Source organism: Natator depressus, chromosome 7, assembly GCF_965152275.1.
Source record: "Natator depressus isolate rNatDep1 chromosome 7, rNatDep2.hap1, whole genome shotgun sequence".
In the NCBI taxonomy this organism is placed as follows: domain Eukaryota; kingdom Metazoa; phylum Chordata; order Testudines; family Cheloniidae; genus Natator; species Natator depressus.
Genome location: NC_134240.1, coordinates 102,318,463 through 102,340,641, shown reverse-complemented (window position 1 = coordinate 102,340,641; position 22,179 = coordinate 102,318,463). Strand labels below are relative to the sequence as shown.

General features: G+C 39.9%; 1 protein-coding gene across 2 annotated transcripts in view; it reads left to right on the top strand.

Moving 5' to 3' along the window:
* Nucleotides 1-384: 384 nt before the first annotated feature.
* Nucleotides 385-22,179, top strand: part of EDRF1 (erythroid differentiation regulatory factor 1) — a 46,710-nt gene continuing 24,915 nt past the window's right edge. The window contains exons 1-12 of one of the 2 annotated variants that reach the window (XM_074959175.1): nucleotides 385-582; nucleotides 4,077-4,285; nucleotides 5,267-5,333; nucleotides 10,448-10,573; nucleotides 11,125-11,249; nucleotides 11,705-11,864; nucleotides 14,065-14,166; nucleotides 14,473-14,594; nucleotides 15,836-15,947; nucleotides 17,485-17,632; nucleotides 17,719-17,827; nucleotides 18,195-18,306. In XM_074959175.1, coding sequence (XP_074815276.1) covers nucleotides 466-582; nucleotides 4,077-4,285; nucleotides 5,267-5,333; nucleotides 10,448-10,573; nucleotides 11,125-11,249; nucleotides 11,705-11,864; nucleotides 14,065-14,166; nucleotides 14,473-14,594; nucleotides 15,836-15,947; nucleotides 17,485-17,632; nucleotides 17,719-17,827; nucleotides 18,195-18,306 — 1,509 coding nt within the window. In that variant the 5' untranslated portion in view covers nucleotides 385-465. The remainder of the gene's footprint in view (nucleotides 583-4,076; nucleotides 4,286-5,266; nucleotides 5,334-10,447; nucleotides 10,574-11,124; nucleotides 11,250-11,704; nucleotides 11,865-14,064; nucleotides 14,167-14,472; nucleotides 14,595-15,835; nucleotides 15,948-17,484; nucleotides 17,633-17,718; nucleotides 17,828-18,194; nucleotides 18,307-22,179) is intronic. The other variant, XM_074959176.1, reaches the window with a different exon arrangement.

The following is a 22,179-nucleotide window of genomic DNA, read 5'->3' as shown; positions in this document are numbered from 1 at the left end:
GTTGGTTAGTCTCTAAGGTGCCACAAGTGCTCCTTTTCTTTATGCGAATACACGCCTGTTACTCTGAAATCTTACTGGCTGCTGCACTTTGCACACACGGGCGCCACTCCCACGCACTCCAACATGCAACAGACTCGTTGCTGTTACTTTTATGAGGGCCACAGGCACGGACATGAAACAAGCCGCTCCCCACAGTGCAGCCTTCGCTGACGCCTCAGCGCGCAGCCCGCGGCCAGACCCGGCCAAAGACGCACGTGCCGAAGCACGGTCGCGAGCCGCGAGCGTACACAAGGGCTGCGCCGGCAGCCAGCCGCGCTCGGCAAGTCCCGCGAGAAGAAGCCTTCTCCGCGAGATTTCCGTTCCTCCTTCCCCCTCAGCTTCTTGGGCCGCTAGTGGCAGCCGCGGCCTCACGGTTCTTCCGGTTCTGCCCCCGCCGGGGCCGGGCTGGCTGCGAGGACAGAGCCAATGGAGGGCACGGGGGCTCCCCCGCCCTGGGGAGCCTGTGCTGAAGCGGGCCCCGCCGCGGGAAGTGACTTAGGGGGGCCCGTCGCGCTGAAGGGAGACCCCGAGGAGCTCAAGCAGGTGAGCGGCAGCGTCCCCCCGGGCTCCGAGCCCGCAGCGAGCTCGCGGTTCGCTGCGGCCCGGCCCGCTTGTGGGCTCCGGTCCCTCACCCGATGTCCTGGAGCCGGTGTCCGTAGTCGGGGTATCGTCCACGGTTTCCCCCGGAGGTGCGGGGTAGGGGGTGTCAGCAAGCCAGCGGGCCTGGGCACCCGCTCCGCACCGGTGGGATTACCAGGTGTCACTCTGGCAGGGTGGCAGTTTCCCGTTGCCTCGGCGTCAGCCTTCAGCGCCCAGACTTACAGTTAGAAAGAGAGCGCCCTGAGGTGGCTGTCCTGCCCTGCCGGTTTCTTTTGACAGGTGGAGTGGGCTGCCGCTTCGGGATAGTGTACGCCAGGGGTGGCCAACCTGCGGCTCCCGAGCCACATGGGGCTCTTCAGAAGTTAATATGCGGCTCCTTGTATAGGCACCGACTGGTGGCTGGAGCTACAGGTGTCAACTTTCCACTGTGCTGGGGGGTGCTCACTGCTCAACCCTTGGCTCTGCCACAGGCCCTTCCCCTCTTCAAGACAGGAAAACAAGAGTGGTTAAGTCTGTTTCCCAAAGTCAGAGGGTCAGTGTCTAGAATGAATTTGAGTGTGCTCAATCTATGCTCCTCTTCCCTACTTTGCACTTAGGGCTCATACACACTACCACTTATGTTGCTATAGTTTATGACCCTCAGGAGTGTGAATAAGCCAGCTCTCTCCTGTCTTGAAGAGAGGAAACAAATATGGGTCTACTCCAGAGGAGCTGCTGGGAATATATTTCTCTAGGATGAGGGAGAGCTTGTAAAGTACTTCCATAAAATGTGCTAAATTTAGATAAAATAGATATCTATTTATCTTGTCAACGTTGCACCTTGCGATGATCACTACTGAGTTCAATTTCTTTCATTGGATTCTGCTTCATAGAGGTGACCTGGTTTCAGGGTAAACATGTAAAGGTGACCTTTTAAATATTGGCAGTTATTAATAAGCATCCTCTATGCAATTAGGGTTCATTAGCCATCTTCTTTCAACGAAACTTATAACACCACACATCTAGCTTCACTTTCTCTTCTATCACAGTAGGAATGGCTTCTAGAGAACACCCATTAGGTACAGTTCAGACAGTTTAGTAGGTGGGGTGCATTGCTGCCTACACTGCAGTTAGACATCTGTTCCACCTTGTATTTAGCTGTGATACTCTGAGTGCCTTTTCCAGACCCGTAGAAGAGCTCTGTATAGCTTGAAAGCTTGTCTCTTTTACCAACAGAGGTTGAGCCAATAAAAGATATTACCTCACCTCCTTGTGTCCTTGGACCAACACAGCTAAAACAACAGTGCAAACATGTAGTAAACTGACATACCCTGTGAGGATAATAATGAACTGCTACCACAGTGCAAACTTCCTAGCATGCCAAATTACTCTGTGTAGTGGTGTGGTGCCTGAGCTGCAGGGGAAAGAAGAGGAGCTCTCCAAAGCCACCATTTGGATGTTTTTCAATGAAGAAATCAGCATAGCCTTAAATTCTCTCTCCCCCCCACTCCCTCCAACCATTTCCCCTTCTTGCCTGTCTTCCTTCTCCTCACTCTGCCTTTCCCTCTTCCTCCCCCCACGCTCCCCAAATCCTACTCTCCTTAATATTTCTTTGGTATTTTAATGCAGTAGCCAAAACTAGGGTTTGGGGCATAGCTATTGAATCTTTGTTGTGTTTAGCTGTACTGTAACTGTTGGTATCTATGCTTGTGTGCCCCATTGGGTTGCAAAGCCTAGCCCTCTGAAAATAGTCATTAGAAATGAAATATAGGAGTCCCTCTAGTCTCACTAAACTCAGGGTTGCTAACCTTTCTAATAAAAAGGAATATTACAAATGATTGGCTCTACAGGGTAATCAGTTTTTATTATTTATTTGCTGTGCACTGACAGAGTATTTGGTTCTGTACAAGACAGACAAAAATAGCCTTGTTAAATTAGGATGTCAGCTTCTAGTATAGCTTCATTGGTGCAGATCCCTAGTGTAGATCTGATCTGGGGAAGTTCACTTCAGTTTCAAATTAAAGTAAACTGTACCAGTATAAATTGTCTAGAGTAGGGATTTGCATGGTGTAGTTACACTAAGGGCTTGTCTACACTTACATTTTATAGCGCTGTAACTTGCTGGCTTAGGGGTGTGAAAAATCACCCCCCTGAGCGCAGCAAGTCTGAGCGCTTTAAAGTGCTAGTGTAGGCAGGCTCCAAGCGCTGGGAGCTAATTCCCTTGTGGAGGTGGATTACCAGGAGTGCTGGGAGAGCTCTCTCCCAGCGCTCGCGTGTGACCACACCCTCACTTCTTCAAAGGCTGCTGTGGGAGTATTCCCGCAACAGCGCTTTGAAGTTTCCAGTGTAGCTATGCCCAGAGTGTCAGAAATCCCAGGGTAGACCAGATGAAGCTGCCCTGAGGCATTCGTCTAAAAGAATTTGCATGTTTGTTGTCACATAAGAGAGTACTGGTTACTTTTGCTATGCATGACTGTTGCATATTCAGACTTTACACCTATTGTATGCAGCGTTGGGAAACCAGAAGCTCCTGTAAAGAGACCCTGGACAGGCCCCACTTCAGGTCTCTGGGGGTCTGCCTGGGCTTACGGATCTGTTCACTCAGATTCATATGCGGAATCAGGACCTTTCCTACACACAGCATGCACATTACTGGTACAAAGCAGGAACCTCTGGGGTAGAAAATGAGCAACTGGCACATTGCAAAACAGCTGAACACCAGAATGAGGGCTTGTTTCAGTTTTCTATGTGGTAATACTTAAAGTGCATTTATGTTGCTCTTTGTTCTTCTGATGTTCAGATGTTCTGTGATATGCTGATACAGGTTGGTTATTACTAATCTTATGGGAATGATACATATTCTGAATATAGATATAAAACACTTTGGGTGGCTTAAAATGAAAGGCGCTAATTTAAGCAGAGCACATAGCAGCACATGTAGTTAAGGCTGTCTGACGTGTAATACCCTGTCTTCAGTTGTGTTAGTAATTGTATATTTACACCAGGACTGAGGTATGGTAGTTAAAAATGTAATTATAAACCCTTATTTCTGTCAGCACATAATAGTGAAAAGCATTATACTTAATCTGTAATGAGACCAGTGTTCTGCAGTATGTTTTCTTAGTCTAAATCATACAAAGATTTATAAAGCATGTGCTTCATTTTATGCTCTGTGGTAAGTTCTACTGACTTCAGTAGCGTTTCTCACAGTACATAAAGTTAAGCATAAGCTTAAGAATACTACTGAAGTCAGTGGAACTCATCACAATGTGGGAAGTTAAACGTGTAAATCTTTACAGGATTAGGCCTTAATTAAGTTGGGTAGAAAATGGCCTGTTGTTAATTGTATTCCTAGTATCGTCAGTTAATGGAATTGAACTGACATCAAGTAAAGTCTAATAACTTTTTAAGAAACTAATTTATGAATGAAGGACTCTAATTTCTTTTCTGCAAACTAGGGATCAGTGTTATTTCTTGGCGGCAACGAAGTAAAAAGCAGTGCTGTGGTGAAATATTCATCTGCCCCACCACAAGCAGCATTTGCCCGTCTTCAAGAGAAGACTGATTTGAAACTTCCACCTGCCAATTGGTTACGTGAAAGCGCCAAACTGGGGCCAGCAGGAACAACCATTCTTGGCAACAGCAAGAAAAGCAAACTATTTTCAAGGTAACACTGACATCACTACGAATTGTCCTATTCTCTGTTATCCCTTCTGTTTCTCCTTCTTTCTCTGTCTTTGCACTCTCCCTTGCCTTCCCTCACCCAATATGCTTTAATCCCTTCTTGCTTAGAAGGTGATTAAGAATTCCAGTTATAATGGTAGATTTTTGCAATGTGTATGCTGGCAAATGGACTGAGACAATCAAACTCACTTCATGTTGACTACCTGCAATTGGATGGCATCAGTTGGTCAGGCTAGATTGACTGAGGTAGTAATAGGAATTCAGCTCTTTGATCATATAAGGAAATGGAATAGTACTCTGAAACAAATCTGTAGCCTCCTTACTGTTAGTCTGGAATTGGCTGTGGGCTTGGAAATTCAGGAATAAGAATGGACACGTTTATGGAAATTTTCTTGCAGTGCCTACAATAAATGTATGTTTTAAAAATAAAAATAGGTGGCAAATACCTAAGGAAAATAATTAGTAAAACGTGGTGGTTTGATATTTTGGAAATTGGACAAGGAAAGTTCAGCAATGAAAAAAGGTGTCTCTGGTATCACAGCCAGTGTCAAGTCTGGGATGATCTGCTGAATGTGTGCAAATCACTCAAAGCAGATTGGCATCTTGGATGAAAATCACTATGCACAGGGCTCACACCTCTTAAGCCCTAATTTGGCAATTTAAGTGGCACATCACTCTTGTGGACCCTGTGCGCAGCAGGGAATTTTTAAAAAACATTAAACAGTGGGCAGAATTAATACATGTGTTTTAATTAGGTAGGTTAGTGAATGCCTGTTTTTACTTTCTCTGCCTTTTTTTTTATTTTGGAATTGTTCACAGATGGAAATGCACAAACCTTTTTTTTTTTTTTTTTTATGAAAGAATGGGTTTTCTTAAAGAGGCACTAAGTTCTTTGAGGAACAAGCAGTTATGTTTTAAATGTCAAAATGCAATGGTTTAAACTTCTAATATTTTTTTAAAATAGCTTTGGCATGGCATATGACTTCATTGACTCAGTTGGAAATGATGTGGATGTTGTGTCCGATTCTGAGGTATGTGCCGTTTGTAGTTCAATAATTCTTCAGTTTTGTAATGGTATCTTGATTAAGAAAATGGCTTATGCTACAGTGATTTTGTTTTCACTAATCTTTTTTATTTAGTTAAATTATTTAAGAAAACTTCATTTCACTTTGGCTATTTGCTTATAGTTCAAAGGAGGTTGTGACAACTGAATGAATAAAGTACAAATAGCTTCGAGTTTTTATTTCCAGTGTAGACATACCCAAAGATACAGATAGACAGAAGAGCACTGAGGAAAAGTGAGAAGCAAAGAGGATGGGAAAAGAAAATTGAGGCACCCCAAATAATTTTACATTTGGGGAAAAAATTGAAATGGTGAGCTGCTAAAATCAAGCATTCATGATATTGTCCCCATAAAGTCAGTCGGAGTTTTGCTATTGACCTGAATGAGAGCATGACGAGGACCACTTCAGTAGCCTATTTGAATGCATTAGAGTAAATTTTACTATATCTAACTCATGTTAACAATAGGGGAAGAGCATTCTAGTAGCTTATACCCACGCCAAGTCAAATATTAGTATCTAGGTTATAGTTGCGAGGAAGACCCATTGCCAAGCTGTTCCCTGACTTGCTGTCTCAAAGCTCCTACAAGAGGTCTGTTCCCTAATACTCTTATTTGGAACTCAGTAGGTCAGTAATGGTATGGGGACAACCGCTTATCTGCTATGCCAACGACCCTCCAACAAAATAATTGCATCTAAGTGAGGCATTTTATACCCAAAACACTATCGGTGGAATAACATTGTTATGGGACCAACCTTTTCTGCTTTAAAAATAGAGCTTCCAGTTTTACCTTGATAATTAAACATTCTGGTAAATACTCAAACATTTACTGTTTGCTTAACAGATAAGATAGCTGTCATATATACTCTTAAAAGCATTAGCATAAGATGACCATTATGTCCAAATAAAGATATTTGTAGGGCTTGCAGAAGTACAATATTTTGGTATAACTTCTTACGGGGGGGGTTGGGTTTCTTTTTTGCCTTGAAAATCTCTTGTATTAAATTCAAGCATTTAAAACATTTCTTTTCATAATTAATATTCTATAACCTTGTATTTTCTGTGGTGGCATTATGCAATAACATTTAAACATGAATCCACAATTTCTCTTTAATGTTTTCATTATGAGAATTGGTTTACTGTAGCATATTCAACATCTACCTTTATGTTTTCAACTTCTTTCCTCTACTTTCATTTTCATGATCCTGAGTAACAATAACTCTATCAGCTTGCTGTCACCATATTTGTGTAAACTTTTTTCACTTAAAAATCCCTCTCTTGTTTTAAAAGCGTTGGAGGTTTTCTTTTCAGTTAACATCAACTAAAAGGGACTTATGTGAGCTCTAAGTTAGCATATGCTAATTGAAATAGCTCTATAATATTTAATCCATTTGCAATAATTTGCTAATGGATGAAACTTAGACAAATTGGGAAACCCACAAGTCCTTTGCAGGTGCTGTTTAGGAATATTTTTATTTTTGTGTAAGATTCCCACTAGGAAATCTGGGGAGCGAACTGGAAGAGAATCCCGTGTCTGTAGTCTCAGCCACCTTTTTACCGTCTTGTCTCCACTTCTCTCCACACAGAATCTTGTAAATTTAGTCAAAAAGAAAATTGACAAAATAAATGATCTTTCTCCTGCTCAGCTTGCCTTCCATTCCTTTTCAACAACTCTCCTCTCTTTCTTCCTGATCACAGACACAGAAGATTCTTGTCTGCGCTGCTCCTCTAACACTCCAGTGGCCCTGTTCCATCTGCTGATCTCCCTTGTGCCTACTCTCATCTCCTCCCTTACTCTTTGCCTGAACCTCGCACTCTCCTCTGGCTCTTTCCCCTCACAATACAAGCATGCTTTAGTCTCTTCCATCTTCAAAACCAAACAGAAAAAAACCACCCCCTCCCTTTGATCCTATTTGCATCTCCAACTACCACCCTCTTCCTTTCATCTCAAAGCTCATTGAATACATTGTTTACAATTGCAGTCTGGCGTTCCTCTCTCCCAGTTCCAGCCTAGATCCTCTCCAATCTGGTTTCCCCCTCTTGCACTCAACAAAACATAAGAATGACCATACTGGGTTAGACCAATGATCCATCTAGCCTAGTATCCTGTCTTCCGACAGTGGCCAATGCCAGATCTTTCAAAGGGAATTAATAGAATAGGGCAATATCAAGTGATCCATCCCCTGTTATCCGCTCCCAGCTTCTGGCAGTCAGAGATTTAGGGACACCCAGAGCATAGGGTTGCATCCCTGATAATCTTGGCTAATAGGTCCATCAATGGCTATCTTTCATGAACTTATCTAATACATTTTTGAATCCAGTTATAGTTTTGGCCTTCACAACAACCGCTCGCAAGGAGTTCCACAGGTTGCCTGTGCATTGTGTGAAGAATTACTTCATTTTGTTGGTCTTAAACCTGTTGCCTGTTAATTTCATTGTGTGACCACTCACTGAAACTGTCCTTGCCAAAGTCATTAATTGTTGTGTGCATTGTAATTGTAGCTGTGTTGGTCTCAGAATATTAGAGAGACAAGGTGGGTGAGGGAATACCTTTTATTGGACCACCTTGTGTGTCTCAAGTCACTGTTGGCCTTTTTCTTAGCCAAAGCTCAGAAGCAGTACTGCATCCTCAAGCTCCTTGACCTGTCAGCCACCTTCAGCGTTGTCAACCATGCTCCTCTTCTTGAAATCTTGTCTTTTGTGATTCTGTCCTCTCATGGTTGTATTCCTACTTCTCGCATTACTCCTTCAGCATGTCCTCTGGAGGATCCTCCTCTCCCTCCAACAACTTTCTACGGGGGTTCCACAGGGATCCGTCCTTGGTCCCCTTCTCTTCTCTTTCTGCACCTTATCTCTGGGTAATCTCATCTGCAAACAAATTCAACTGCCATCTCTATGTTGACAATTCTGAGATCTACCTCTGTACTCCAGACCTATCTCCTTCTGTCCAATCTAAAATCTTGGTGTCTCTCTGACATCTCCTTATGGATGTCTAGCTGTGGGCTCAAGTTCAAAGCAGCTAAAACAGAGTTCTTAATCTCCCCCTTTCCAACTATCTCATTTTTCAATCACCGTGGACATCATCTCCATTCTGCCTGTCATTTAGGCTCTTTAACCGGGTGTCTGCTTCTACTCGGGCCTCCCTCCCTCACATCTAGGCTATGTCTAAATCTTAGAGATGTCAGACTGAAAAAATATGCAATGTACAGACTCTCCTATCCATCTACAATTAAATTCTGGTCTAGGTTCTCATGATGTCAGTTAATTCATCATCCTTCTCTCTGGTCTTGCTCATATCCATTCAGAGTGCTGCTGCAAAGATAATTTTCCTATCCACCATGCTTTGACCATGTCATCCCTTCACTGGCTCCTGTTTCTCTGTCAAATCAGACATAAGCTGCTTATCTTCGCTTTCAAGGCCTTTCATGGCCTATCCCCCCTGTTTATCTCTCATTCGCTCCTGAGATGTTGACTCCAGCCTCTGATGGGCCCCATGGTGCCATCATCTCCCATTTGCTAAAGTTTCAAACAAGCATCTTTCTCCCAACCATGGAGGAGGTGCATGGGAGATAGCTCCTTGTAAACATCTAGAAAACTAATACATCAACATCCTTCAAAACCCTACTTTAAACTTTCCATTTCTGTGAAGCCTACTAAACACTTGATGATGGCTAGATTGCTGAGACCACTGCTCATCATGCTACCAATTTTGTCTCATTTTTTCCTTTTACTCCTCTGTCTATTGGTTTGTATCCATCGGTTGTCTCTTGTCCTGTACCTAGATTGTAAGCTTCTTAGTGCAGGTACTGACTTTTTTTTGTTTTGTTTGTATAGCGCTTAGCACAATGGGACCAAGACTAGGACCCTTAGGCCCTGTGGTAATACACATAATAAGTAGAATCTCTGCAGTTTAAGTAGTAGCATACTGAGTGGTAATCTCTTGAGTGCTAACAGCTGATATCAAAGGCTTGGGTGTTTTTTTTCAGATATACTTCTATAGGATTGGGCTCTGTTCAAACTAATGATGAGCACATACATTTGATTTAACTTCATAGACAAGCAATCCTGATCTCTTGTGCTTAATAACTAAGGCTGCGAGTTTGTCATGGAAGTCATAGATTCTGTGACTTCTTCAGCAGCTGGTATGGCTGGCCTGGGGGCTCCCTGAGCAACTCAAGCAGCCCCTGGGCCAGCTGCACCTGCCAGCAGCAGGAGTTTGGGTGTGGGAGGGGGTGAGGGCTCTGGGTGGCGCTTATATCCAGGGGTCTCCCCAGAAGCGGTGACATCCCTCAGCTCCTAGGTGAAGGCATGGCCAGTGGCTCTGCGTGCTGCCTCCCACCTGCAGGCATCGCCCCCACAGCTCCTATTGGCTGTGGTTTCTGGCCAGTGGGAGCTGCGGAGCACTCTGGGTGGAGGCAGTGCGCAGAGCTGCCTGGCCATGCCTCTGCCTGGGGCCCCCAAGCACCCACGGCACCCTGGGTTGCCCCCACTCCCTAAGATTTAGTCGGGTGTATAGTACAAGTCATGGACAGGTCACGGGTTGTGAATTTTTGTTTGCTGCCCGTGACCTGTCCATGTCTTTTACTAAAAATACCCAGGACTAAAACGTAGCCTTATTGATAACCCATTGGGGCAGCATGGTGTACTCCCTCAGAGGGGACTATTAGAACTACAGCTAAAATCAAAAGCAGCAAGGCTTGGCCAGAGGAGCAAGAGGAAGGGGAGGAAAGCCAGAGGGAGAAACGCAGAACGTGCAAAACAGGTGGAGATACAAGATGGTCTTTTTGCCATCATAAATGGTGCCTTTTGTGTTTGTCAGATGAGAAACGAGGCTTTCTGAAAACCTAGTTGAGGCATACTTGGTTCAGGAGTATTAGATGGCTGAATGAAGGTATTAAAAAAAAAAAAAAAAAAAAAAAAAAAAAAAGGTGACTTGTCCTTTTTTACAAAAAAAATGTACTATTTTTTTTTTCACTCATGATAGATTCTTTCATTTCTGAACATTCTAATTAGTAAATCTTCTCTTTTTATAATTCAGTGTAATTGTGGGGAATATAACTTTTCTGTTTTGTCTTTTTGCAAGAACATTAAAAAACTTCTGAAGATACCTTACAGCAAGTCACATGTAAGCATGGCAGTACACCGTATTGGACGAACCCTTTTACTGGATGAGCTAGATATTCAGGAGCTCTTCATGAGATCATCTCAGGTTAACCATTTGTTTTGTTAATGTCTTTGGCCACCTGGCATATGTATTTCAAGTGCAGTGTTATCAGCATAAAGATATAGTAAATGTAGCAAAATTGTTGAGAATTGTATACAAAGACGAAAAAGGTGTTCACAAAGCACTTAGTTATTGTGGATTCTCTCTAGTTGCTATAGAACTACAGGTTGCACTAGTAGATCAGGCATCTTTTTAACTGAGGGCATTGTATGCTTAAAATACCCCTTCTCACCTTTTCATTTAATGTCTTTGATATTGCTGGACAGTTTTACAAATCTATTACTCAGTCTTTTAACACTGCATGAAACTATAATCTGTTTTTTGAAGAGTAGATTTCACTGAAATATGTTAAGTATAACTGATTTCAGAGTTCAGATGTCAAGGCACTGTTGTAAAAACTTATCTTTTAACAGATTTTATTTTATTTTGTGCCTTTTCATGTGGGATGGGTATATTGTATCTGCTAAATGCTTAACTTAGATTCTTTTGTTCATGTGTTATTTCACATTAATTTCATGCTTATTTATGCTGCTTAGACGGGGGACTGGACGTGGCTTAAAGAGTTCTATCAAAGACTAATAGATCAGAAGTGGCAAAGAAAGAAGAAGAGTAAAGAACACTGGTACCAGAAGGCTATACTTTCCAAGTTTTTGTATTACAGGTAGTTTGATTATATATTTTTATTTGCATAACTTGTGAGTTCTACCCCAATTTACTTTTCTCTAGTTCGTTATATTGAAATAAAAGTTAAAGATATGAAATTGTCTCTTTATCCTAAAACAAAATCCAGAGGATGTAGTTTTAAGAACATAACACTGATACAAGTAAGTTCTTTATTTAAAATCTTTTAGTATCGAAGCATAATTTAGTTGAAAACACATTGCAGTACTGCTCTCTCGGAAAAACACGTAATTTTCAAGGATTTTTAACACGATCCTGGACACCTGTCTTTCTGCTCTAACTGATGAATTTACAAGATGGGTATGGCTGAGTAGTTTTTAACTAAATCCGCATTTGTGTCTCTTTTGTGAAAATAAAATGCAGTAAATATCGGTTAGGCATTAAATATTATAACAATCTCAAATTCAGTCTCTTTTGAATTTATCTTTCTGTCAGCATTAATGGTGATGGAGCGGCTCAGCCAGTGTCTTCCACTGCAGAACAGCATCATGAAGATCCAGTTCCTGATGAGAGTGATGAAGTAGGAAGGGCTTCCTGGCCAGCCCCTTTTGAAATGCCTTCGTCGGTATCTGAAGATCCAGGTTCTTCTAACCAGGTTAGTATGGATTAAATCTTAACAGACCTTTAATTTTTATAGGAGAGAGGTGTTTGGTGTCTGATATAAGCTATAAAAATATAGTAGTCAAGAGTCATCCTTTTATCTAAAGAAGCAGAATCTAACGTATAGAAGAAGCCTTGCTCAATTAGACTCTAAAAGCACCATTTTTGGCTTTCCTTGAGCAGTAATATATGGTACCTAATGCTTTATGAGCTGTATACAGATAGACATCAGAAACTAATTTTGCTTATAATTGATTTTCCTTAAATAGGATTAATGTGTTTTCTATATATAATTCTAATGTTGGGTTTCATTCCAGAATGAGCCGTTGCCTTCCATTTGTGGCTCCATTTTAGTATACTTGGTCATAAAAAAAACTGGAATAAAAATATAGCCATATAAATGTAACTTGAATGTCCTGCCTGCTCCTAGAAAACAAAAGTATGGGAGGGTCTGAGAAAAGTGATTTTTTTCATACATTGTGTTGCAATACTGAGTTAGTTTGAAAAATCGTATTTGCACATTTTTGCTCTTTGTTGGTTTGTCAATCGCAATCTTAAAGGAACTGTATTTTGAGAATTTGTTCAACAGTTGTACTGAAAAAAGATGACTCTTTCCTTATTCTGTTTCCTGTGTTGATTCCACTGAGCTTCTATTTTAGCCTTTTTCCTGGTACTGTGAGGATGTGCTAAGGCGTGGTGATCATCATCTTTTGTAGCATTGACATGGGCTGAAATGGATGAACCTGAAATCTGGAAGAATTTCAGAATACTTTGTCTTTCCACAGTGCATGTTAATATTATTCCAATATTTATTGATGTTGAAGCGAACATCCAGACTTACTGAAGCAAAATCTTGGTCAAACTGTATTTATGTTTAAGATGCTCACCAAAAGAGTGTCTGTAGACAGGTAGTTAGTTTTTAAATCAGTCATTCAGAATGTATTTATTGAACATACCTGGAATTTTCTTCATTATGGTCATGAATTTATTAAGTGTAAGAGATTTTACACTAATGAAGGAGAGAAAGTTAAGCAAATATCTATTTTGTAATTATATATCAAAGTAAGCAGAGATCATATGGTATCTGCTACCCTGCATAGAATAGGTTCCACTGAACTCATACAATATAATACAAGGAATTGCGTGTGCATTTTGATTGGTTAGTATTGCTCCAGACCTCAGTTTAAATGCTTACAAAGGGGCCAAAAAGAGATTGACTTGTGGCTGAAAATATGCATGCAACATAGGAGCCAGGTTTTTCTTTCTTTATCTTATTAGACAGTAGAGGTGAATATTAAGGTTCTCTGAAGTTAAAGGGACTTTGTACAACATTTTTAAGAGTTCAGTCTGTGCAATGGATGTTTAAATACATTATGAAAAGTAGTATTTCTTGTGCATGTAGAGTAGCCTCCTAATTAATGTAAGTTTAATACATTTAAAAAACTCCAGCATTCTATTTACATTTAGATGGTAATGATCACCCACCTTTGTGAAGACCCTACCATTAATAGGGACACTAGATGACTCAGATAAAGAATTATGAAGATTCTCTGCTCTAGATCACCACATAGAATCTAGATTGCATTGGTAAAGTTGTAACAATTCTATGTGCTTTGAGTTGGAACCATAAATGCCATCCTTTCACAGCAGAAAGCCACCTTGATGCCTGATTAGGCATGGAGAAAGAAAGAAAACTGCTGCTCTCTCTCCTCCACGGAGGCACTGTTTCCAAGTCGTGGTTCAGGTGCATTGCAAGGTGGTGCAGAAAACCTTGCACTGCTGCAGCACATTCTATGCTTTTACTGTGGATAAATAAAACTTCGGGATAGAAAATTTAAATCTCCAGGATTGTGAATGTGTTACCTTTCTTGGATACCAAATTATTATCTTTTTAATTATCTTCACTTTCCTATTGTATTTAATTTTGCAAAGTTTGAGAAATTAAACTATTTTATATGTAAATGAAGACTTACTTTGAACAAATTATACTAGAATTCCAATGCAGTAGCTACAGTAAGAAAGAATTGAAGTAAGCCACTGGCTGAAGAAAGTTGTATACATTAAACAAAATAAGGATGGAATTAAGGTTTTCACTTTTTATGCTTCTGCTGTTCAGGATATATATACACTTTTGAAAATGGCCTGACTTTACCTCAGCAACAGAATCACTCCTTATGTCCTTGTGCTTTTCACAGGGAAGTGTGCCTCTTGAACCCTCATATGTAGTGGGGCATGTGGCCTCAGCCCCCAAAGAACAAAACCTGAGTACTTTGTTCAATGACGGGGAAAACAGTCAGGTATGCTTTTTGTGGAATCTGAGCGGAAACAACAATCCCCAGTTTAACAAATCGTTTTAAATTTGGTCTAAATTGGATTTGGGTTGGTGGCGAGGGGAGAAAAATTAAATCCTTCTGTAGCAATAGCTCTTGTGACATCAGTGATCTTGGTCTTTTAAGTTACTGTGAACGCCTAGCATAGTCTTTATGTGCTGTCCTTTATTTGCCTTTTTTGCATCTTGCTTTCTCATAGTAATTCTGCACATTGTGATGGAGAAAAAATTAACACAGTGGATTATTTAGACACTTTCTTTTTTTTAAACAAAGGGACTTAAAAATGACTTTGTTCGGAACATCTTGTGGACCTTTGAAGACATTCACATGTTAGTAGGATCAAATATGCCTATATTTGGAGGTGGAAGATACCCTGCTGTGAGCTTGCGTCTCAGGTGAATTCTTAAACTAATGTGATGTGTATCCCAAACCTGGCTCATTTGTTGCTTCAGTTTCATATTCAGTTTTGTGTATATATAAGTTTGTAGGATAATTTAATTCTTAATCTGCATTTAAAGATTAATTTTATACTCTAGTATTGAAGTGGTAATGGTTTCATAAAGTAGTAGAAGGGTGTTTTTTGTGATTAAGGCACTGGATTGGGACTCAGGATGTCTTGGTTCTCTTTCTGGCTCTTCCTCAGACTTCTTGTATAACTGTCGGCAAAACACTTGGGGCCTGATGGTTGGAGGTGCCAACTATCTGCAACCCATTGCCTTTGTTGGAGTTGTAGGTGTTCAACACTTCTGAAAATTAGGGCCCTTAATCTCTGTTCTAATCCCCAATTTGTAGAATGGGAGTATCACTTCTCTGCTTTGCACAGATGTTGTAAGGATAAATACATTAATATTCGTGAGATGCTCAAATGCTAGTATTGGATGCCATGTAAAATATAGTTACGGATTACTGTCCATATAAAACTGAAAACGTGTACTTGATGTTGTGGTTACTCTGTTCTGACTCTTTTGTTCTTGCTGTGGGCTCTTCTTGCCCATGCAGAGGTGAAGGAGCCTGGTCTCCCACAGCAAGGGTGGGAGGAAAGACCAGTATGCCTTTCATAGGGTGGGAAAGATGGAGGCAAACTTAAAAAGTTGAAGTCAGCTTGGCATACTGGGCCGTCTTTGCTCAAAAGACACTCACTCAAGGTTCACGTAGCTGGGCACTGTAAATGCAGCCCAGAACTGAGGCGCCTTTGGAAGAACTGTGTAAGAAAGTTTGCAATATGCTTGGTTCCAGCTAATTCTATTAATCCCTTAGTTTTCTAAACACTTTTTAGGGGAAAAATTGTGGGTGATCTCAGTAATAATGTGGGCTGTAATTTTAAAGTGGTGAGGGCAGTAATGTGCATGCATTCCATTAGCAGTAACAGATGCTAATATCATCATAATGGTTAATATAGCTCCCCCCATGTGCTAGTTTAAAATATAACCTTAGTCACAAATGAAAGCTTTTTTACCTCAATTTTAAGGTTGCTCTGTTCTCCTCGTACTGACACACACACAGCTAAAGTCTCAACAGACATTTATTATAAGTGACGATTTTAAAAAAACAAACAAAACCTCTACTAGATGTACCCTGATGACTTAAAAAATATCTTTATTTGTTCTAAGCAATACCAAAAATATTTTTGTTGTAGGGATAACAACAAGCCAATAAACGTGCTAACAGGAATTGACTATTGGTTGGACAACTTAATATGTAACGTCCCAGAGCTTGTGATGTGTTTTCATGTTAATGGAATTGTTCAGGTAAGTCCTGACGTCTTACATTATGTCCACTTTACCAATTCTTTGATTAATTACCAACTTCACCATTATGAATGGATGTGTGGGAACTGGTAGCAACATTGCACTAGAAAAGTTCTTATAAACCTTTTTTTTGAGAAACTCTTAATACTTCCATTGTTTGTCCCTGCCTTATTTTAAAGGCTGACTGCAAACAAAGTCCTGGGGCTAGAGATGTCACTCTTGTTAGTTCCATGAAATTCTGTTCAGATGTGGCTGAACTGATGAACAATTTAAAAAAAGCCCCCTCTTCCCCCACCACCCGAAAATGGATTAATAGCCACGTCCTGCTGCTAGCTAATGTACATACTTCTACCATTTGAAATACAGGACTGTGTGGTTTAGTGTTGAAGGTATTCAGAATTCAAGCCCTGCTGAAGATGCATGAAGGGGACATTTAGTTCGCTTTGTTTCCTTACAAATACAGAAACCTAGGAAATTACAAATCAGACATTAAAAGAATGTTATCAATGTTGAAAAGTCAAGCACTTGTAAATCTGGAATGTCCTAACTTTCAGGTGAAACCTTAATATTCTCTCTCCTTGTGTATTATGATAGTGTCTTTAATTACATGATTGCATATGTAGTTTGTTTCCACAGGACTCCTGCCTCATTTAGTGTGCAACTGGATGCACAAGGAGGTAGAATTAAGGATGCCTGGGCAACTGTAACTCTTGGGTTTTTTTTTTTTTTTTGGTTTTTTTTTTTTTGGTTTTTTTTTTTACTTTTGAGTGCTTGATTTTGTAATCTAAACAATGTTCTTTTAACATAATCTTTGTATTTAGGATATATATTGTGGTAGCACCTAGAAGCCAGCTAGGTGGAAGTCTGTTGTGTGAAGTGCTCTGTAAACATGAAAGGTCCCAGTGTCAGCATTTCCATTTTGAACTATCATTTGTTGATTATATATAGGTGTATCTTGTAACTACCTCCAAATTTTAAGAAGTGTACAATTCTAAACTCACTGTAAACTTAATTTGTAGATTTGAACAATCTTAAATTATACAGCAGTCTTGAAATTTGTAAAGAAAATACAGAAATGTGGTTATAAACTAGTGTGTAGTAAAAGTCTGTACTGACTGGAGGGCAGATCCATACTTTATTTAAATTACTAATATATACTGAGGCAACAGAGTTGTTAATTAACTGTAAACCGTATAATCTAAGCCAATCTGTTCAGCATAACCACATTCATTCTGCATCATTTTATTGAGATTACTGTATGTGTTAAATGCCAGACCACAGAATTTCACTTTAAGTTTGGCCCTGATAAGTCCTTATATTAAAACAAAGGGTATAAGCAGTAAAATTATACAAACATAATTGGATGCAGCACTAAATTCATAACTCACAATTTTGAGGGCTTTCAGTATTAGTAAATATTAATAATGGAACTCCTGTTTTCAATTTAATGGATGATGAAAGGCTTCTCTGTTTGTATAGCCAACCTTAGTATATATTATGAGGATTTTTCAATATGTTTAAAATACATTCTATACAGAAATATGAAATGATCAAGACTGAAGATATTCCCAATTTGGAAAACTCCAATTTTTCTACCAAAGTGATAAAGGATATTGCTCAAAATATCTTATCTTTTCTGAAATCTAACTGCACCAAAGAAGGGCATACTTACTGGCTATTTAAAGGTAAGCAATTCCTTGGTTGGGTTAATAAATGATGTTTGAGACCTATATATTGTCAGATTGGCTAATGGAAAAATCTTCTCTTTCAGCAAGTGGAAGCGATATAGTAAAGCTCTATGACCTCACCACTCTTTGTGAAGAAACCGAAGATAAATACCAAAACCCTTTCACAATGCCTGTGGCAATTCTCTTGTACAAGTAAGCGTGTCTTACAGAAGCAAAACTGTTGCAATATTTTATTTACTTAGATTTAAATGTAAGACATTAAATGTCTGTCTTGGGCACTAGGTACTCTGGCCACCAGTTAAAAATGCAATCCAAAAATCATAAAACCAAAACATCACCACATTCCCCTTATACGTACAACAATCAGCCAACCAAATCATGATATTAACTGAATCAGTCTCTCCATTTCTCACATTTCTCTGTCACCTGAGTGCTTCTCTAGAAGCCTGCTCAAAAAGATGGGCTTTGCAGAATGCTTAGATGTGCAGGAAATAAGAAAAAAATGGTAATAGACGCTTCAATGACATTTCTATGTCTATTTTGATCAACCTTTTTTTAGAGTTGCCTGCAATATGATGATGAAAAAAAACCAGAACAAGAAACACTATGGCACTATCAGAACATTACTCCTTAATTGTGTTAAGTTATTGGACAAAGCCAGACATCCACAAGTAAGAATTCTATTTTAATACATTTTTTTTACTACAGAGAGATGTGTAGCTTGTATATAATGAAAATACGGATATTGATGATGTACCTTCAACTAAAAGCACCAATAAGGTAACCAAATGCTATATTAATTACAGTGTGATTGCAACATGTTAGTGAGCTAATTTCATCCTCTTATGCAGTGGCAGTGGATCTTGGTTATAAAAGTTCTCTGGACTGAAAAGTGACAATTCAAGTGTCCCTGCATGAGCATGCGTTTTTTTTTTTTTTTTTTTTTTTTGCGCAGAACCTCACTTTTTTCTTATTTTGAAGCTCAAATCACCAGTATGGGTCTAAAATCCCTCCTTATGATTAAATTAAAACTTCACATAAACTTTTCCTTGGGGGAAGTTCTGTAACCAAGATCAAGGCTCTTTCATGCTTAACGCTGTACAAACCCACATTAAGAAACCAGACTCTGCACTGAAGAGCATCCAATCTAAATAGACAAGACAGTCAGAAGGTAGGAGGGAGAAACGGACTTGAACGGCAGGTCAGTGACAGGGCCAGGAATAGAACCGGAATCTCTTGACTTCTATACACTAGACTGTGATGCCTCCCAAGTTGCTGATTGATTGGCATCTTGCATATCCAGCAGCAGTACGAAAGGCAGTAGAAATGTCTAAAGCAGTGGTTCCCTAACTTAAACAACCTGTGAACCCCTTTCAATAAAATGTCAAGTCTCGCAAACCCCCTCCTAAAAGTGAATATTTCCAGGGTTTTTCTCCTTAACCTGAGTGTCAATTTATAAAAGCAGTGATCTTGGAAGTACAAAATTTGTTTTTTATGATATGCTTATTAAACACTATTATTATTATTTATCATTACAGTATTTTTTACATTATGAAAATGGCAACACTCTTCCAAGATCTCACTTTTGTAGCTTGTATCACTTTGAATGAGCCTTTTATGAGACAAGGCTCCTATGTTTCATCAAGGAGTATCAGAGGTGAAACAGCATGAAGATATTTAAGAAGCCAACTCAGAGTTCCTCCTACAGAAGCATTGAGGTCTTGAGCAGTCCAGGCAAACAACACACGTTACAACAAGCCTAAACTTGTTCTTCATAATAATTTTAAAAACAATACTAGCTGCCTATTTAATTTTAAAAACAGCAAAAAAATCCACCTCCCTTTCCATTTCTCATAAGGAGTCTTGAAGTTTAAATCTCCTCAGTGTGATTAGATATGCTTGCTTTGATCTGCTTCGCTCTTGGAAATCCAGGGGCTCCGGGCTGCTGGCCTCGGGGTCCCTAGGGACAGCTCTGTCCACCATTAAGGAATTTTTTCCCAAGAACCCCCTGTAATATTTCATGAACCCCAGTTTGGGAACCAGTGGTCTAAAGCTAGAACACAGAAGGCTTATGCTGCTTCAAAAAGCTGCAGTTTCAGAGGTAGAGGCAGTTTCTGTTCATACGCTAAACCAAACCAGAATCTGGTTATACTGGGGAGAGTCAATCCCAACCCAGAAAGAGCTAACTACAGGGTTTGGGGAGGCCATGCAGGGAAGTTGCACTTGAGGTGCTCGGGTCTGGACTTGGTGCTCTAAATCTGGCCCTGAGTATTCCTGCTGACAAACCTGAGCTTGCTTCCCTTCTGGCAGCAGAGGTTATGGCATCTATGTGTCTCTTTTTCAGCATCCTCTGTCAGTCTGTTCCCTATGGGACTGATGTATTAGATTGTGAGAATCTAAAGAGGCTTTTGGGCTCAGATGTAGAATTGCAGAATGGACCATGATGTCTCTGAAGCAGCTGCTCGGACAGTAAAATGTATTATCATGCAGACCACGATACAATATTTTTAAGGAAACATCATAAACTTTTCAAAGAAAAATTATCTAGAAAGATATCTAACATTGAAGCTCATACATTTACTCTAAAATGTCACTTAATGTTGGCGGTTTCCTAGCCTAGATTTAAAACATTTTCTTCAGACTGTTACTGTTGTCAACTGAAAACTGACTCCGTATATGTGAAAAGCAGATCATGAGACAACCAAATGGTGGTTGTCATCTGGACTCTGTGTATAGCTTAGAACATACTGAATTAAATTATCAGTAGGATGCTCTGGATCAGAGTTGTGAAGTGACATAAAAATAATCTTAAAATATAGTATTACAGCTCATGGATCACTTTTTAAATGGTATATCACCATGGTAAAGGCCATAATGTTAGCTTTCGCTGTCTACTTCATTACATCTGTATTTTGGTATTAAACATAGTGTTGTGGGGGGCGGTAAGGGAAGGGATCCTGAACTGTCTTCCATTCCTTACCTAATCACTAATCTAGTGACTTCTAGTTCCAAATTCATTGTTGCTCCTCCTTGCACCTAGGTGGTGACCACCTCCATCTCCTGGTTCTCATCACTGGTTGCTCTTATTAATGCATTGTGACCTCAAAACAGCTACTGCTATTTCCTGAAGTAACTGTTTTGTAGATACACAGAGGGCTTCAGTTTTCAAAGATGTCCACTAAATACAAAGCCTTCCTTGAGCAGTAAAAAAATTTATGGTGGGGGTGGGAGAAGAGCAGAAAAAGTAGATATAATAGGTGAGACTTTCAAACTGTTTTTCACAAGAGACTTCATAGCAGTGGTGTTAATGACTTTTTTACAGCCTTCCTCCAAATGAGGTGTTTAGACTGCTGAACAGACAAAATACAACTAAAGACCAAAATATAATAAACCATGGGAGCTGATATGAGCTTTTTGCATGAACACTCACTGGCTTTTAAAAAATGTTTTTTTAAATCGAGATAACTAACAGTACATACATACATCACCTCAAAAATAACTTGTAGTCTATCTCTCTCTGGTTTTATACTACCATCCACCGCAGTAGTTTGCAGCTGACTTATGCCAATATGTGAACTGAACTTTTATAAAGCCAGATGATTAGCCAAAAAGTTCATTGATTGATTTATCCAGAGGTTTGCCTCACCATAGTCATGGACTTATTTACATGAGAAAATCTGGATATACTGTGTGTGGAATTGTATTAAACTAATCTTCAAGTGTGGCTATGATCAGAAAACCTTTTTTTTTTTTAACAGAAGGTTATATAAGAGAGAAGACAAATGTAGTATTTTATTATTTGTAGTATTCTACAAAGAATCCCTGTCGTGAACCTGTTAGGCACTGCAAAAAACACAGAACAAGAAGCCAGTCCCTGTCCCAAAGAGCTTACAATCTACGTATAAGACAAGAGACAACAGATGGATAGAGACAGACCGATGGAATATAATGGAACAATGAGATAGTAGTAGTAAATATAATAGACTGTGTTCTCAGCACACTAGCAATCTAGGCAACACAGGAAATGAGGGTTTTGAAGGAGGATAATGATTTCATGGGGAGCGTCTCCTAAGCACGAGGGCAGCATAGCAAAAAGAATGAAGGTGCCAGTATGAAATATTAAAAGTGCGGAATGGGCCAACTGGAGGTGAGAATTGACCTTTCAATACTGAATGTGAGATAGATCGGGTTGGAATAGATCATGATGGGCCTTGAAAGTGAAGACAGGTAGTTTGTTTCATATGATAAAGAAGGTGCCATAGAAGGGACCCAAAGAAAGGGATGGCATAGCTACAGGCTAAGAAAATTATCTTTGCAGCTGCGTGCCAAATGGATATCAGTGGGGCACAATTACATTTGTCAGGCCCACAAAGAAGGGTGTTGCAGTAATCAAGATATGAGATGAGGAGAGCCTGGACACGAGTCTTAGCTGTGTGGATGGTTAAGAGAGAACATATTGTTGGGCATGTCTACACGAACACTTCCTGCATATGAAACTGTGCTCTAAATCTATAGCACTCCACTGTGTTGTGCCCTGACCGTGA